Source organism: Euleptes europaea, chromosome 1 (genome assembly GCF_029931775.1).
Source record: "Euleptes europaea isolate rEulEur1 chromosome 1, rEulEur1.hap1, whole genome shotgun sequence".
NCBI lineage: Eukaryota > Metazoa > Chordata > Lepidosauria > Squamata > Sphaerodactylidae > Euleptes > Euleptes europaea.
In genome coordinates this window covers 36,437,094-36,455,077 of record NC_079312.1, presented here as the reverse complement: position 1 = coordinate 36,455,077, position 17,984 = coordinate 36,437,094, and the positions used below count along the sequence as shown (strand labels likewise).

General features: G+C 48.0%; 1 protein-coding gene across 1 annotated transcript in view; it reads left to right on the top strand.

The window, feature by feature from the left end:
• The window catches only part of PRICKLE2 (prickle planar cell polarity protein 2), a 378,224-nt gene that overhangs the window by 324,651 nt on the left and 35,589 nt on the right, over positions 1-17,984 (top strand). The window contains exon 7 of the mRNA XM_056846685.1: positions 8,434-9,297. Coding sequence (XP_056702663.1) covers positions 8,434-9,297 — 864 coding nt within the window. The remainder of the gene's footprint in view (positions 1-8,433; positions 9,298-17,984) is intronic.

Genomic DNA, 17,984 nt, shown 5'->3' with positions numbered 1-17,984 from the left:
GTCCAATCATAAAAACCTGGAGGCCCTAACGGGGGCTCGCAAGCTGTCCGCGAAGCACGTGCGCTGGGCGGACTTCTTTGCCCAGTTTCAATTTGTCCTAAAATTTGTACCAGGGAAGCAAAACCTTCTGGCTGATGCTTTATCCAGACTTCCCCAATATCCCACCAAGGATGATCTGCCCACAGAGTCGCTCTTCACCCCTGCCCAACGAGGTCTATTGCCCACTTTGGCCATGCAAACCCATTATCAGACCCGACCCCCACCACCACCGCCTTCGATGGGGGGGAAGCCCCCCGCCCGGCTAAGCCGACAGCACCGCCCGCCTTGCTTCCTCCTTCTCCTGAGCGACTGCCAGCCATGGTTCCCGAGGTGCAGGGACCCGACGCCCCGTTCAGTCACTCCCTGCACCTGTATCGGCTCCATCCCCGGTCAAGCTGCCCTCCGCCTCCTCTCCGGAGGGGGTGGAAGGACTGTCTGATTCCTTTAAGGAGACTCTCCTTCACGGTTATCAAGCGGAACTGTCCTAGCAAACCCTCCCAGCTACTTTACTTAAACGTGGGGAGTTTTGGTACAAAGATTCTAAATTGTATGTTCCGGCAGCGTTGCGGGGGGAGGTTTTGGGTTTGGTTCATGGCGCCAAGACCGCCGGACATTTCGGATTCCTCAAAACATTGCATTTGCTACGGAGACAGTTTTGGTGGGCGGGCATGCGGTCAGATGTGGACTCCTTCATCCACAGCTGCCCCATATGTGCAGCGACCAAACAATCACAGGGCAAACCGCCCGGACTTTTATAGCCGTTAGAGACTCCCTCAAAACTGTGGGAAGTGATTGCAATGGACTTCATGATGGACCTACCCACTAGTGGGGGAAAGACAGTTCTTTGGGTGATTACTGATTTGTTTTCGAAACAGGTGCATCTTGTATCCTGTGCAGGTACCCCTTCCGCCCCGAAATTGGCCCACCTCTTTGTGTCACATGTCTTCCGTCTCCATTCCTTTCTGCGCAAAATAATCATGGACAGGGGTTCAAATTTCGTGGCCAAATTTTGGAAGGCTTTTCTCAGGTTGGTCGGAGTAGAACAAGGACTGTCTAGTGCCTTCCATCCCCAAACGGATGGTCAGACTGAACGGGTGAATGCAGTGTTGGAATGCTATTTACGCTGTTACGTTAATTACCATCAGGATGATTGGGTAGACCTGTTGCCTTTTGCTGATTATGCTTATAATAATGTGGTTCACCAATCCACAGGGTTCAGCCCTTTCCAGGTTTTCCATGGTAAAGAGTTTGGCCCCGCTGGTCATGTTGATGTTTCTGAGGAAGAGGGGGGAGATGACTTGGATGGATGGGTACGTTCAATTCAAACAACCTGGCCATGGCTGGTTAAAAATCTGTGTGTGTGTGTAAAGTGCCGTCAAGTCACAGCTGACTTATGGCGACCCCTTTTTGGGGTTTTCATGGCAAGAGACTAACAGAGGTGGTTTGCCAGTGCCTTCCTCTGCACAGCAACCCTGGCATTCCTTGGTGGTCTCCCATCCAAATACTAACCAGGGCTGACCCTGCTTAGCTTCTGAGATCTGACGAGATCAGGCTAGCCTGGGCTATCCAAGTCAGGGTGGTTAAAAATCTAGAGTGAGCAAAACGACGTTACAAGGCTCAGGCTGACAAACATCGTTCCAGTATGGAATGCAAAGTGGGGGATCTTGTCTATCTGTCCACCAAAAATCTACGATCCACCCGCCCATGTAATAAACTCAGTGCCAAATATGTGGGTCCGTTCCCCACTTCCCAGATTATTAATCCAGTGGCTGTGGAACTCTCCTTGCCCAAGTCCCTACGGAGAATCCATCCTGTGTTCCATGTCAGTCTTTTAAAACCGTATGTTCCTTCCCAAAAGTGGCATCCTGAACAACAACCCGAAGTGCCTGAAATGGTGGGGGGGAGGAGCATTTTGAAGTACCTAAAATACTGGATTCTCGCATTCACTACGGTACCCTTCAGTACCTGGTCCACTGGAAGCATTTTAGTCCCGCCCAGGATGAATGGGTGTGCGCCTGTGATGTCTCCGCCCCCCGCTTAGTACAAGAATTTCATGCAGCCTACCCTCACAAACCCACGGTGGGAGGGTGAGGGGGGGTCTTTAGGGGGGCAGAATGTCAGGAGCAAGCCAGGGGGATGGTATGCGGTAGTGCGATTGTGCTGCTCCTAGGTGCTGTTGTGCTGTTCTGTTCAAGGCCAATCTGTGCCCCGTGTTTAGTCTTCATAAATTCCCATACTGTGGGAATTGCCAAGTGCTCCTTCCTGCCTCTGGGAGGGGGGGGGTTATCTAGGTTACCAGTTATCTCCTGTTGCTTTTCCATATATGCTCTGCACCTTGCCTTTGCCCCTTACTAGTGTCCTTTTGAATATAGCTTCTGAAACCTGTCGATTCTAACCAAATAAAACTGTTTTCGTGGACTTGCCGTCTGCTGGAATCTGTTTATGGTTTTGCCGCAGGGCTAGAGCTTACATTAGGACAGTAGTCATTCCTTACTTATTGCCCTTGGCTGGAGCCCTGGAGGGTTTGCCTGGACACTCGTCTCCTTGGCTTGGGGCGCAGGACGAGCTCCCCGAGGACCCCGACTTACTGCATGCCGTCTTGGAGGAGACGCTGCGAACTGACACGGAGGCCACCCGGCTGCTTGGCCTGGTGATTGATCAGTGGCGTCGCCGGGCAGCGACGACCCCCTAGAGGACCCAGGACGCTTATCTACATGCCCGCGATGACCTTTTGAGACTGGATACTTTGCTGGAGGAGACCCGGTTGGTGCAAGAGGACTTTAGTCTGCTAAGTCAGTTATTGGCTGAGCTTACGCTCCACGGGGCGCAATGGGAGTCGGCGGCCCCAGTCCAGGGGCTCGGTTTCCCAATGGCGGGGGCTCGGGAGAGAGATGTTCCGCAAACTGTTCCGGATCCCAACTTATGCCACCGGGAAGCACAGAGCGTTGCCGCCCGGATTGTCCTGACCCTCATGGATTTACTGCCAACCACGGCAACGGCAGCTGATGTCGAGAAGGTACTGAACCCTGAGTTTGGTCCTTCCTCTGCGGATCTTGCTCAACAGGTCCAACTGCTGTTGGGCCAACACAAGGAGATCCTAACGCTCTTGGAACAAGCGGCCGAACCAATTGTGACGGCTGCCGCAGCCACCAAACTCAAGACTGACCGCGCGCTCGCTGACCAGAGGCGGGCGGAGGAACAACTGTTGGCGGATGCGGCCGCCGCTTGGGCTCGGGCGACGGAAGGACCAGGAGAGCGGTCGAACGTTTGCGGGGGATTGGATTGGTCTCTCCCCTCGTGGTCTTTAGGCTCCCAGGAGCCTGGCCTGCCCCGGGAAGTAGTGTGCAGGCAGCGGCTCACCTTTGCTCCTGACGTCCCAGAATATGAGGAGGAGGAGGACTTGTATGCAGAGGAGGGCGACTGGGATACCAAGCCAGCCAAGCCCAACGGACTGGGGGGGCTGAGGAGGAGATCCATGCCCTAAGTTTTCAAAACTGAGAGCTTTTGGATCATATGGCCCGTATGCAGGACCAAATGGATGTGTTGATGCGTGAATACGGTTGCCTGCAGCGAGCTCAAGTGACACCTGCGCCGGCACCGGTCCCAGGCCAGCAACCCCCCGGCCAGCAGCCTCCGCCACAGACAGTACCACAGCAACCTCCGGGACAAGCACCGCCGGGGCAGCCGAGACAACAACCTCCCAGCGCAGCCGGTTCCAGGACAACCTCCGGCCCCTCCACCAGTGTCACCGGTGGTGCAGTGGAAGCAACCCCGATTGCGTGTGACATTTGATGGCTCCGCGGATGCATTGCCCTGTTTTCTTCACCAAGTGGACAGTTACATGAGAGAACAAGGGCATACCTTTTCCACGGAAGACAGTCGAGTAAGGTTCGTTTCCTCACTTCTAGCCGGAAAGGCTGCAGAATGGATGGTCCTCCAGTTTGATACCCGGGCCCGCTCCATACGGTCGCTTAATGAATTTATGCGAGTGTTGAGAAGGCTTTTTGAGGACCCGTTTCAAGGGGAGAAGGCCAAAGCGGCCCTCCTACAACTCGGTCAAGGATCCTCCTCAGTCCGAGAGTTTGCGGATGAGTTCCAAAGATTCGCTAATAAAATAGTGGACTAGACTGAAGCCACCCGGGTGCACTACTTCAGAGCAGCATTGCATCCTGAGATTCTAAACTGGGCATACATGCAGCGAGACCCAGCCACCTTGGAAGAGTGGATTTTACTGGCGGAAGAAGTGGAAAGCCACCGCCAGTTTATTTCTCTTGCCCAACGGCAAGCCAGGGAGGAGGGAAGCCAGAAAAACCCTCCCAAACATGCCGCTCCTCAGGCCCTGCGGAGGCCAGCTCTACCTCCACCAGACCGAGCGTTACGGTTTCAAAGGGGAGCCTGCCTCGTTTGCGGTGCCATGGGTCACTTCGCTGCCACTTGTCCGTCACGCCTGGGGCTGCCATTTCTGGCAGTACACTTCAAAACTGAATCTCCAAGGTGTTAGGAAGAGTTGAGCCTTTCTTGGTTGGACATCTCTTAAGGTAGGATGATAGGGTTTGAATTTAGATGCCAGCTGACTCCATCTGTACCCCATTCTTCCTCCCCTGAGCTCAGAATTTCCAGCCTTTTCAGGCCTCCAGAGAAGGGTAGGCCAGGAGATGGTGTCTTGCAGTGAAGTTGTAGATAGCTAAACCTAAGTTTAGTCCATGCCCAAATCCCAGCATTGTAATCAAGACACTACAGTTACTCTTCTACCTCTAAACCACATTTAACACAGCACTTCCAGTTGCCAGCATGGTGTGTAGTGGTTAAGAGCGGTGATTTGGAGCTGTGGACTCTGATTTGGAGAACCAAGTTTGATTCCCCACTCCTCCACATGCGTGGTGGTCGCTAATCTGGTGAACTGGATTTGTTTCCCCACTCCTACACATGAAGCCACCTGGGTGACCTTGGGCTAGTCACACACTCTTAGCACTACCTACCTCACAGGGTGTCTGTTGTGGGGCGGGGGAGGGAAGGTGATTGTAAGTCGGTTTGATTCTCCCTTAAGTGGTAGAGAAAATCAGCATATAAAAACCATCTCTTCTTCTTTTTCTTCTTCTTCTTCGCTATGCTGTGAGTTACAGATTATTCTGGTAATGCTGCATTGGTTTATATGTATATTGTATCGAATTCTCACTCCTGTTAGCCACATGTACTGTCTCTCTGTGACTGCAGGAACACACAAACGAGATAAGTAGCAGTTTGTTCTCAAAAGATGTTTTCTAATCCAAAGACTGCTGTACTATATGTACCTGTTGCTAAGGTAACAGCAGTCGCCCCCGCCACCCTATCCTCCCCTGAACTCAACTCAAAATAAATGCATGCATAAGCAACCATGTGATAATTAAAGCTTCTTCTATAAAGTACATCTAGCTTTGATTTAACAAAATGATCCAGGCATACTACAAGCCTTGCTCTGGGGTTATGCTTCACCATCATATATATGTTTATATGGTACTATCTGTATGTTGGTGTGTGTCAAGAAACAGAGACACAAACTTCCATCTCCTGGTCTGATTGTCCTTGTCCATCAGGGAAGGACAACCCCATTGATCTGACCTCTGAATTTGCTGCTCTTTGTTGGGGAAACAGCCTTGTTCGTTACAGGGAGGTCTGGGAAGCTTTTCAGTCATTTCTTTTTTTCTTTTCTTTTTCAGCTTGACCACCTCATATACTTGGAAAAGTTTATGTGAAACATGTATTTTCCAACTTTGATAGGAATGAACACATACCTGCAACAAACCTGAGTTTTTAATTCTGTGTACTAAAACTGTTGAATACAGACCTCTGCTGTTTGTGAAATTGGAACAGAGGCTAAGATCATAGACTCATAGAGCTGGAAGAGGCCATACAGGCCACCTAGTCCAACCCCCTGCTTAATGCAGGATCAGCCTAGAGCATCACTGACAAGTGCTTGTCCAGCCTCTGCTTAAAGACCGCCAGTGAGGGGGAGCTCACTACCTCCCTTGGTAGTGATTCCACTGTAGAACAACTCTTACTTTTCCCTAATATCCGGCTGGTATTTTTCCACCTGCAATTTAAACCCATTATTGCAAGTCCTATCCTCCACTGCCAACAGGAACTGCTCCCTGCCCTCCTCTAAGTGACAGCCCTTCAAAAACTTAAAGAGAGCAATCATGTCCCCCCTCAACCTCCTCTTCTCCAGACTAAACATTCCCAGTTCCTTTCCTTATAGGGCTTGGTCTCCAGTCCCCTGATCATCCTCATCGCTCTCCTCTGCACCTGCTCAATTCTGTCCACATCCTTTTTGAAGTGGGGCCTCCAGAACTGCACACAATATTCCAGATGTGACCTGACCAATGCTGTGTACAGTGGAACTATGACATCTTTCGATTTGGATGCTATGCCTCTGTTTATGCACCCCAAGATCGCATTGGCTTTTTTTTGTTGCTGCATCACATTGGCTGGTCATATTTAACTTACGGTCCACCAGTACCCCAAGATCTTGTTCACACACACTGCTACCCAGAAGTGTATCCCCCATCCAGTATGCATGTCCCTCATTTTTGTTACCCAGATGTAGAACTCGGCACTTATCCTTGTTGAATCGCATCTTGTTCACATCCACCCACTTTTCCAGTGTGTTCAGATCTTGTTGAATTCTATCTTCTGGTGTGTTCACTGCTCCTCCCAATTTGGTGTCATCTGCAAATTTAATGGGTAGTCCCTCTACACCCTCATAGCTTCATGTGTTCACTTGTGCCTTAGTAGGGTTGCCATTCCCCTGATGGTAGTAGGAGATTCCCCACTCAGAGCCCCCTCCCCCCAGCGCCATTCAGCCGGCCAACATGAGGACTTACTAGCTATGGAGGAAGGACAGAGTTGATGTGCTGATGTCACTTCCGTCACTGGGATTTGAACAAAACTCTATGCTAAAGACGGCTTCTACCATAGAGTTTTTGCCCAAATACCAGAGCATCCTTGCAATTGTCTGCAACGTGATGTCATCACTTCTGTAAGTGATGTTGGCACGCCGACCTCCCTTTGCAGCTAGTACTGTAAGTACCACCCACCCCCATCCCCCACCAGTTGCCAGGGGGTACCTGGCAACAAATCCAGTTCACCAGGTGAGCCTCCGCCGCTCATGTGGAGGAATGGGGAATCAAACCCGGTTCTCCAGATCAGAATCCACTGCTCTAAACCACTGCTCTTACCCACTACACCATGCTGGCTCTAAGCATTAAAAATCATATTTTAAGCATTAAAAAAATCATCTTTGTTGTTCAGCTCAACACGATATAATGAATGCAAAATAAAACGAAAGCTGCCTGGTCATCTCTATTATTATTTTACCGAGTGAATGGATTTGAAGAAGCAAAATCATGTTGGTGGCTAGCATTTTTAATTTTACAGTCCTGTAATTCCGATACTGCAAAAAAGGGAAATTGTCCTGAATTTGACACAGAATGGGAATCACACAGCTCACAAAAGGGGAGTGGGGAGTCAAGGAAAGGTCAGTTCTGCTGCCGACCTCTTTCATCTGCTGTTCTGTGTGATCAAGTCCGCTATCACTGTCTCTCCATATACATTTAAAAACTTCATGTACAGGAGAGATGAATATTCCTGATCACATGCTCAAGGGATGGATCGGTTCAGACTCTTAAGACTTTCTGGCAGAGGAACAGGCAGAGAGATGAATAAAGGAACTAGAACTTACACTGAATAAAGTATAATCGCCCTTGACCCATATACCTTCTAGTAGAAATGGCCAACCTGTTTCAAAGTATTTTTTTCTCCGCAATCATGACAGCTAGTGACCTACCTTCAAAAAAAAACCCCAAACAGTCTAAGAATAGTGTACCAACTACAAGATTTTTGCTTTGCAGGTGGTATTTTTTAAATGTCCGTGAGGTATAATAGCCATTTTCCTGTCTACATTTCTTGAGTACTTTAGCAGAACTCCCATTGTCTGAAACTCCAATATGTTTGGATTCACTGTGTTCATTCACCCATACCGATGGTTGCCAACTCCAGCATGGGAAATTCCTGGAGATTTTGGGGCAGTGCCTGGAGGAGGGCAGACTTTGGGGAGAAGAGGGCATTCAGTGAGGATGTGATATCACTCTGGGACTTTTGTTTGTCCTAGACTCTGTAATATAACATAGAGTCTGCCCTCTGGAGCTACTATTTCCTCCAGGGAACTAATCTCTGAAGTCTGGAGATCAGATTTAATTCTGGGAGAACTCCTTGATAACCCTCACCCACCCTGGAGTTGGTAACCCTACCCATTCCACTTAAGGGCTTGTGTCACAACAATTGTATAAATGTGTCCATCTTTGTCCAGATAAACTGATTTGTATGGTACTGAGCAAATTTTCTGTTCCTTATTCAAAGGCATTGATCAAGGTCAAATGACTTACGACGGCCAACACTGGCATGCGACAGAGACTTGCTTTTGTTGCGCACAGTGCAAGAAGTCTCTTCTTGGGCGACCATTCCTACCAAAGCAAGGGCAGATCTTCTGCTCAAGAGCGTGCAGCATGGGTGATGACCCAAATGGCTCAGATTCGTCGGATTCTGCCTTCCAAAGTGCTAGAGCCAAGGAGTCACGGCGTAGTGCCAAGATTGGCAAGAACAGGAACAAAGGAGAGGAGAATGCACTCAGCCAGAGCGGCCAACTACAGGTATCCTCCAGCAGGCTTTCTGCAGAGGTGGACCCTCTCTCCTTGCAGATGGACTTGCTGAGCCTGTCCAGTCAAACTCCTAGTCTAAACAGGGACCACGTGTGGAGGAGCAGAGATGAACTGTATCACTATGGGAACAAAATGGAGCAGAGTCAGTCACAAAGCCCTTTGCAGCTTCTCAGCCAGTGTAACATAAGGACTTCCTACAACCCAGGGCAGAGCCCGAGTGCCCAGCAGGATCTATGGGGGAAACATTTCAGCAACCCAAAGAGAAGCTCCTCCCTAGCCATGAAAGGACATGGTGGCAGCTTCATCCAGGAATGCAGAGAAGATTATTACTCAGGAAGGCTACGGTCTCAGGAGAGTTACAGTGACATGTCTAACCAGAGCTTCAGCGACACCAGAGGGAGTTACAAGGTCTCCAAATATGGAGAGGAGGAGGATGCTGGTATGTCTGCACAGCAGTGTCGAACCAGGCATCCAATCAATGCACTGAAATTCACCGAGGAACTGACACCCACAGAGCAAACTCCACGAGGTTCGATGGAGTCCCTTGCTCTTTCCAATGCCACAGGTAGGTTATTGTTTATTGTGCTTCTCTTGGCTTCATGGGCATGAGAGTGGAGGCAGAAATTTATCAGGCAATGTGGTTTGGCGGGCGTATGATGATGCTGTGCTCTCAGCTGGAGTAAATAATACTATTAGTTATAGAGACCTACATTAATTTAAACCAGTTGGGTTGGGATGTAGCCTGAGCTGGATTAAGTATTGTGTCATATCTGCTATAGACTATGCTCCTAGGCCAAATGGATACCCCTTTGAGGAATACAGAAACTCCACTACTTAGAGAGTATGCCTCTCCTCAGAGGTGTTGGAGAGCCCTAAGCAACTTTGCATGAGGGAGCGATGTTCATTTGTTCTCATGCCTTACATTGGCCATCCATTGCCTCCTTCCTGGCATGTTCGCTCCTGGTGACATCTCTTACTAGTCAGAGTCAGTTCTTTTATTTCATCCCCTAATACACCAGTTCCTGGCCAGAGGTGGCTAGCTCTCTGTCGGCGAGAGATGTCAGCAGAGACAATAACAGCATCCATTTGTTTTATGCCTGAGGTATTTGAAGTCATGCTTATCCAGGTGGCTGCAAAGTGGGTGTGTTTTAAATCCCTGCATCTCTTCCTACTGACAGTGGAGTGACAGCCGTGTTTTCAGATAACAGGACTGCAGTAGCTGGCAGGAAGTGAGGAAAAGAGTGGCTTTGCCGAATATACCGCAGCCCATTTTGGATTGCAAGGAAGGAGAAACCAGCCCCTGTACCTTAGTGACGCCTGGAAGAGGAGAGATCTCTGTGAACGTGGTTCAGGCTTCCCTGGGGGGTAGGGTGTAGCCGATTGCTTCACTGTGATTGTGGACTTCAGACTTTGCAACATTTATGACAGTTGGATATCTATGTGGCAGTCATCTGGGGGTTGGGGGGGCTGTTTTTTTAATTGTCTGTGTTATGAGGACTTTGAAGCTGGGATTTCCCTGCATCCCTGCTAGTTTGCTTGCCCTCGAGTTGGATGTTTCTTTTGGATAAGGATGAGAAAGGAGCACTGCTAGAAAAATCTGCCTCTCTTAGGCTTAGCTTTGAATTCCAAGGAAGGTTGTAATGCTCAGGAAAGCTTTTTCTGAAAGGTTTCAGAAAATCCTACACAGGAGCCCTTGTGTCTTTGAGTCTCATACCCTCTGATTCTAAATTGGCCACAAACCCCATGCTAATAATGATAGCAACATGATTGGGTTCGGCAGAAAGGGGAGAGAGGCGTCTGCATACCTAGGAGAACTCCTGCTGCTTTCCCCTATAATGGAAGGCTGAGGGAACGAAAGAAAGAGTACTGCACATGTGCAATGCAATCACACTGTCATGGAAATTGGTAGGGTGGCTAACCTTCAGGTGGTGACTGGAGATCTCCTGGGATTACAACTGTTCTCTAGGTGGTAGAAATCAGTTCACCTGGAGAAAATGGCCGCTTTGGAAGGAGGACTCTTTGGCATTATACCTCACTGATGTCCCTCCCCTTCCGAAACCCCATCCTCCTTAGGCTTAGGGTTGCCAACCTCCAGGTACTAGCTGGAGATCTCCTGCTATTATAACTGATATAGATCAGTTCACCTGGAGAAAGGGGTTGCCAGGGCCCCCATAGTGACCGGCGGGGATGGGGGTGTAGGGTTGCCAGATCCAGGTTGGGAAACTCCTGGAGACTTGGGGATGGAATCTGGGGAGGACAGGGACCTCAGTGGGGTACTAGCTGGAGATCTCCTGCTATTACAACTGACCTCCAGCCGATAGAGATCAGTTCACCTGGAGAAAATGGCTGCTTTGGCAATTGGACTCTATGGCACTGAAGTTCCTTCCCTACCCAAACCCCGCCCTCCTCAGGCTCCGCCCCAAAACCATCCCATTGGTAGCGAAGAGGGACCTGGCAATCCTATGCAGGGAGCAAATTCCAGAAAGTGATGAGTGGAGAGAGTGCTGCCGTTAGAAGGATTACTTTTAAAAAATAGCTGCTGCCTACTTTATTTTCCTTTGTATGAATGTTCTGTATCTGTCAATCTCAACGTCAAGTGTGTTGCTTTCACGAGAAAAGGGTGGCTTTTTCAGACAGTCAGTTTTTTATTGTCAGAAAAAGACGGGTTATAACAATCATAGTACGAAACAGAACAATAACATTAATACTGACTATTGCAACCGTGATAATTTACACTATTAATATCCAAACAATTTTAGCAAAACTTAGCAATTACTACAGGGAAGGCAAACATCTTCTAAGTTAGGTTTTCTTTCTGCCTGATAACAAAAAGTGTATGTTCTCCTGGGTCAACTGATGCACAGATCTGTGAACATATGAAACTACCTTATACCAAGTCAGGCCATTGGTCCCATCTAGCTGAGTATTGTCTGTTCTGACTGGCAGCTGGTTTTCAAGGTCTCTGGCAGAAGAAAGATCTTTCCCAAAACTACTGCCTTGAACTGATGACAGCAGGGTTTGAAATTGGGGTCTTCTGCATGCAACTGTATGTTTTACCAGTGAGCGATGGCCCCTCTGTCTATCAAATAAAATAGTAATTTAGGCCTTCTGTCTTCATAAAGATGACAGGTCAGCAAATAGAAGGGGGGTCTTCTTGAAGCTCTCTGTGCCAAATTTGCATGGTGTTCTGCAGATAAATTTGTTTGCGGCGTTGCTAACTTAGACTCCAAAGTCACAACAATTTAATCTCAAGAAACCTCCTGAGCACAGTCTGGTCAAGTTTTGTTGGGCGTGATTTTCAGTTGCCATTGCTCGGATATGCAGCTTACCACTTTTTGCTTGATCCTCGCCTATTTGGACTTGAGTGGTTATTAATGCCTCCTTAAGAAGAGAGGTAGTTCCAATAGTGTTAAAAAAAGAGGTGATGTCACAGGTTTTATGGGGGAAAGCCCCTTGATAGATACTGATGATTTCAGTAATTATAGGCCACTTGCTAATTTGAGACAAGATGCTTAAGAGGATAATGGCTGTCTAACTTCAAGTGGCCTTGGATGGAACTGATTATCCAGGGCCATTTCAGTCAAGTTTCAGAACAAATTTTGAGATGGAACCTGCCTTGGTCACTCTGATGACCTTTTCTGGTGTATGTGTATCTCTTGGTTCTTTTGGACCTTTCAGGAATCCATAATACCATTGATTATGGTACCTTTTTGGATCATTTGACTAGGATTCAGCCATGACATTTAAGTAGCTCCATTCTTACACGGCTGCTTATTTCCATAAGGTGTGGCTGGAGAAACTATGGGGGTTACCGCACTTTGTATTCCCAGCGATGTATTAACAGTTTGAAAATGTTGTAAAAAACATCGCTTTAAAAGGGTTTTTGGATACCACTGCTTATAAATGGTTGGAAGACGTCATCATAGCTAAAGGGGCCAAACAAAGTGCGAACAGTATTTTTTATAACGTTAATACATCGCTGGGAATACAAGTGTGGTAACCCCCTATGTTCGCCTCTGCACCAAGGAGTTCCAAAAGGCTTAGTTCTCTCCTTTCATGTTAATTACCATCAACATGAAGCTACTCAGAGAGATCATCTAGAATTATGGGGTCCATGTGCAGGTGATACTCAGGTTTATCTCTTATTTCCATTAGAAAACAGGTGAAGCAGTTCAAATGCTTGGAGGCAGTAATGGGATACAGAGAATCAGAGAATCATAGAGTTAGAAGGGACCACCAGGGTCATCTAGTCCAACCCTCTGCACAATGCAGGAAATTAACAACTAACTCCCCCACATCCCCAGTGACCCCAACCCTCCCCCCGCCATGCAGGATCCCACAATCAATGCACTCCCGACAGATGGCCATCCAGCCTCTGCTTAAAGACCTCCAAAGACGGGGACTCCACCACCCTCCGAGGCAGCACACTCCACCGTCAAACAGCCCTCACCGTCAGAAAGTTCCTCCTAATGTTTAGGTGGAATCGCTTTTCTATTAGTTTAAATCCATTACTCCGTGTTCTAGTCTCTGGAGCAACAGAGAACAAGCTAGTTCCCTCATCAACATGACATCCCTTCAAATATTTAAACATGGCTATCATGTCTCCCCTCAACCTTCTCTTCTCCAAACTAAACAAACCCAACTCCCTAAGTCTCTCATCATAGGGCATGGATTCCAGACCTTTGACCATTCTGGTCACCCTCCTCTGGACACACTCCAACTTATCAACATCCTTCTTAAATTGTGGAGCCCAAAACTGGACACAGTATTCCAAATGAGGTCTGACCAATGCAGAATACAGTGGTAGTAGACACAATACTCCTATTGATGCAGCCCAGAATTGCATTAGCCTTCTTAGCCGCCATATCACACTGTTGATGTACATGATGTACAATAAACAGACGCTTAATCCAGATAAGACTGAATACTGTTGGTTGGCAGAAGTGTTCATCATGGCATTAGAAACAGGACACGCTGGATGTTATAGCAGGATTGCAGCTTTGGGGTGCTGTTAGATCTGAATCTACATTTGGATTTCTAGATTTCATCATAGAATCATAGAGTTGGAAGGGGCCATACAGGCCATCTAGTCCCAACTCCCTGCTCAATGCAGGATCAGCCTAAAGAATCCCTGACGAATTCTGATGTTCCTGGGTTTGTTTGTTATTTTGCACTTTCTAACTATAAAACTCTTAAAAAGAAAAAGAGTCCCTGACGAGTGCTTGTCCAGCCTCTACTTGAAGACTTCCAGAGAGGGGAGCTCACCACCTGCCTAGTAATATGTAATGTCTTTAACCTGCATCGGCTGGCCTTTTCTCCAGTGATCCACAGCCCCGAAACCTTCAGGTTAGATTACTGCAGTGTGGTCTGTGTGGGGCCACCCCTGAAGATGGTTCAGAAAATTTAATCCTCAATGTAGCAGCAACTTTGCTATCAGGCATGGGTGACCAAGTCACATATTATATTGCAGTGTAAATGAATGATATGATTATGGTTTTCTTCCTACCCAATATAGGGGGAGGGGTCTCCTTCCACTGCTGCCGACCCTTATTGCCACTACTTGAATGAGCAGTTTCACCCGGAAGTGACATCAAAATACTCTAGGAAATCCCTGAAACTCTATAGTTTTACTGTAAGGTTTGGGGGAATTCCTAGAGTATTGTGATATTGATCAATAATCTCCCTCCCCATGCTCCTGGTAGTTCTGGTAAAGTCTGTGAGGAAGGAAATCTGTTGGGGCCAAATTATATAATTGCTTTTCCCCATAAAATGGGGAAGTGATGTCCATGTTGTACAGTGGCTGGAGTCATGAGGTTGAATGAGGTAGTTCTGTACTTACAGGGAATTATTAAGGGAGAGGATCTCTGAAAAACTGAACTTCTGTCCAATTGTCTGCAGCAGCACAGTCCTTCCTACCACTTCAGCCCTCTGCCTCCTCCTTCTGCTGCATGTGTTGACCAGGCCTTACTCTTGTAGGATACAACCCTGTAGTCCAAATAGGGTTTCCTGGTCCACCCTGACCACCGGTGGGGGTGGGGTGGGGTTGCCATCTTCACGTTTGGGAACTCCTGTAGATTGGGGTAGAGCATGGGGAAGACAGAGACTTCAGTGGGGGGTATAATGCCATAGAGCTTGGGTTGCCAACCTTCCGGTGGCTGCTGGAGATCACCCGCTATTACAGCTGATCTCCATGCGATATAATTCAGCTCCCCTGGAGAAAATGGCTGCTTTGGCGAGTGGACTCTATGGCATTGAAGTCCCTTCCCTCTCTATACCTTGCCCTCCTCAGACTCCACCCCCAGAAATCTCCAGGTATTTCCCAACCTGGAGCTGGCAACCCTCCATAAAGCCCACTTTCCACAGCAGCCCTTTTCTCCAGGGGAACTGATCTCTGTAGTCTGGAGATGCGCTGTAATTCCAGGGCATCCCCAGGTCCCACCTGGAGGCTGGCATTCCTAAGCCCAAAGTGGTACAGTCCAGGAAGACTTCATGTGACCTACCCTGTGTTGACTGGCTCTTCTTCTGAGCGCCAGTTGTCTCTGTTCATAAAGGCATCATGTTTTGTCTCGTTTTAGAGTGTCCCCAGCACTTGTGGGTTAACCATGACATCTCTGGTGTGGCAAATTCCAGAGTTTCTCTCTCTTTGATTTGTCTCTCAAGTGGAATTCTTTATGTAGCGTGACTTGGGGTGTATTTCTAAACAACCCCTTTGGTGTTATTTATCCTTTCTTTAAAGAAGAACAAGAATCAATACCAGCTGCTCAAAAGGGGATGGGTTTCTTGTCTTGAGAGACTAGAAAGGGAAATCATCATAACCAAAGGGCTGTTGTGTGTATGTGTGTTTTTTCCCCATCACAAAACCACTTTGAAAGCAGCTATAATTGGCCCACAGGCATTCTCTGTATGTTCCTTTAGCATATTGTAACATTTTAAAATATCCCCAAGCTGCAAGGAGGGGGGGGGAAGTAAGAACTATGATCAGAGGGTTTTGAATTGTACTTCCCCAAAATGTAGTTTCTGCTTTGAAAAAGAAAACATGATATTGGTAGTCAAATAACACAAACGAATGGCATTATACAAAGTGGGGGGGGCTTGATTTGTGAGAAGGAGGGTTCATGGGACCGCAGTCTTTGTGACTTGCACGTTTTTCTGTTTCTGAGACACATGACACAGGGCATACCTACGATTGCTACTGAGCATACATATAAGAGAGAATAGCATTAGTCCTGGCTCCCCAATGAATGGAGCCATACAAAACTATGTTTGGAAACACATCCATAGAATCATAGAGTTGGAAGGGACCACCAGGGTCATCTAGCCCAATCCCCTGCACAATGCAGGAAATTCACAACTACCCCACACACACCCCAGTGATCCATACTCCATGCCCAGAAGATGGCCAAGATGCCCTCCCTCTCATGATCTGCCTAAGGTCATAGAATCAGCATTGCTGGCACATGGCCATCCATCACATTCCCATTTTAAATGCATAGGTGCAATCTTGGGTGTCCACTTAAAAATGTAAGTGTTAAGGAGCCCTACATTGTGTGACCTTAACGGTGAATTAAAACATGAATGCTGCATGGCTGTTTGCAGTGTATTCGAACCACTACTTAATCCCGAGGTGCATAACTCAGTTATGTGAGCTGTGACAGATCTTGAAGAAAGCTTAATGGTCTGCCTGGCGACCACTTGGCTCCATTATGGCCCATATAACTGTGTGTATGTGTGGGGGGTGTCAATTCCTGCTGTTCTCTGAGCTGAGAGATGGTATTCTGACTTCCTCCCCCCAGGAGGGGAACCTCACAACAGTGCATCGGCTCAACCCAGGCCAAGGTCCTGCAGTCGCCATGGTAACTGCGACACTACGGTTGCAGTGGTGATCACAGCACCCTGGTTTCTCTTTGAACCTGGCACCTCTCCACAGAACCAAGGCATTCTAGTCGCTATACCCACTGCAACTGCAGGGAGAGTCCCAGATGTCCTCCAACTGTGAGACATTTGGGTCTTCCACTACAGTTGGCTAGGGCACTGTGGTTGCAATGGCAATGTCAGCACCTCAATTCTTCTGAGATGTGTCAGGTTTTTTTCCTCCTTTGACACAGATGCTTCTCCATAGGGCCAAGGCATTATTGTCACCACACCAACTGCATTGTCTACCCCTAGGGTTGCCAACCTCCAGGTGGTTGACAAATTAAGTACAGGTGGTGGATGGAGATCTCCCATTTTTACAACTCATCTCCAGCCGATAGAAATCAGTTCACCTGGAGAAAATGGCTGCTTTGGCCATTGGACTCTATGGCATTGAAGTCCCTCCCCGAACCCCACCCTCCTCAGGCTCCGCCCCAAAAATCTCCAGGTATTTCCCAACCTGGACCTTGCAACCCTACCTACCCCCATTGGATGTCTCATAGGGAAGAGGATTAGGGTGTCAGGGCTGGGGGCCTCAGAGCACACTACTGGTAGGCCTCATGTAATAGGCATGCCATGTATTCTATACCCCATGTAGGCTTGCCAGCCCCCAGGAGGGGCCTAGATGGTTTCCTAGAATTATAGCTCCAGACTAAAGAGGTTGGTTCCCATGATGAAAATAGCTGCTTTGAATGGTGGAGCCTATGGAATTATACACTTCTGAGGACCCTGCCTTGCCTAGGGACCATCCCTAAATTTTCAGGCATGTCCCAACCCAGAGGTGGCAACCCTGGCCCTAGGCCTGATCTGTCATGGGGTGTTCATGACTGTTCTGACTGACAGCAGCAAAATGCTGACAGTGCAGTACCTAGGTGTGGGGGAGGCGGGTGGGTCAAATGACAGTTGGGCTGCAATAAATAGAGCCAAGGGACCGAATGGAGCTATGTGATGTTTTCAGGAAGATGGAGGAAAATAACAAGGCAGCCAGAGCTCTGGAAGCTGCCAACCACCGGAGGCAGGTCTTTAGTATGCTGACTCAAGCATTTGACATTAAAGTGGTAATAGGTTCAGGAAAAGTTTTTTTTTTGGGGGGGGGAATGCAATACACGCCAGTTGGTTGATGGAAAGCAATCCCCAAACGATGCTGTCTGCAGCTGAACTCTGAAAAATAAATCATAGCTCATGACAGACGTCTAAAGTGGCTTGTTCCTGGATGAGATGTCCCTCTGAATATTCACTGATTTTGAATGAAACTCAGAAAAATGTGGATGCCCTGTGAAGCATTTGTAGCTTAGAAGAAATAGCACTTTGGTCTCAAAATAGGATTGTGTTTGTGCCAGA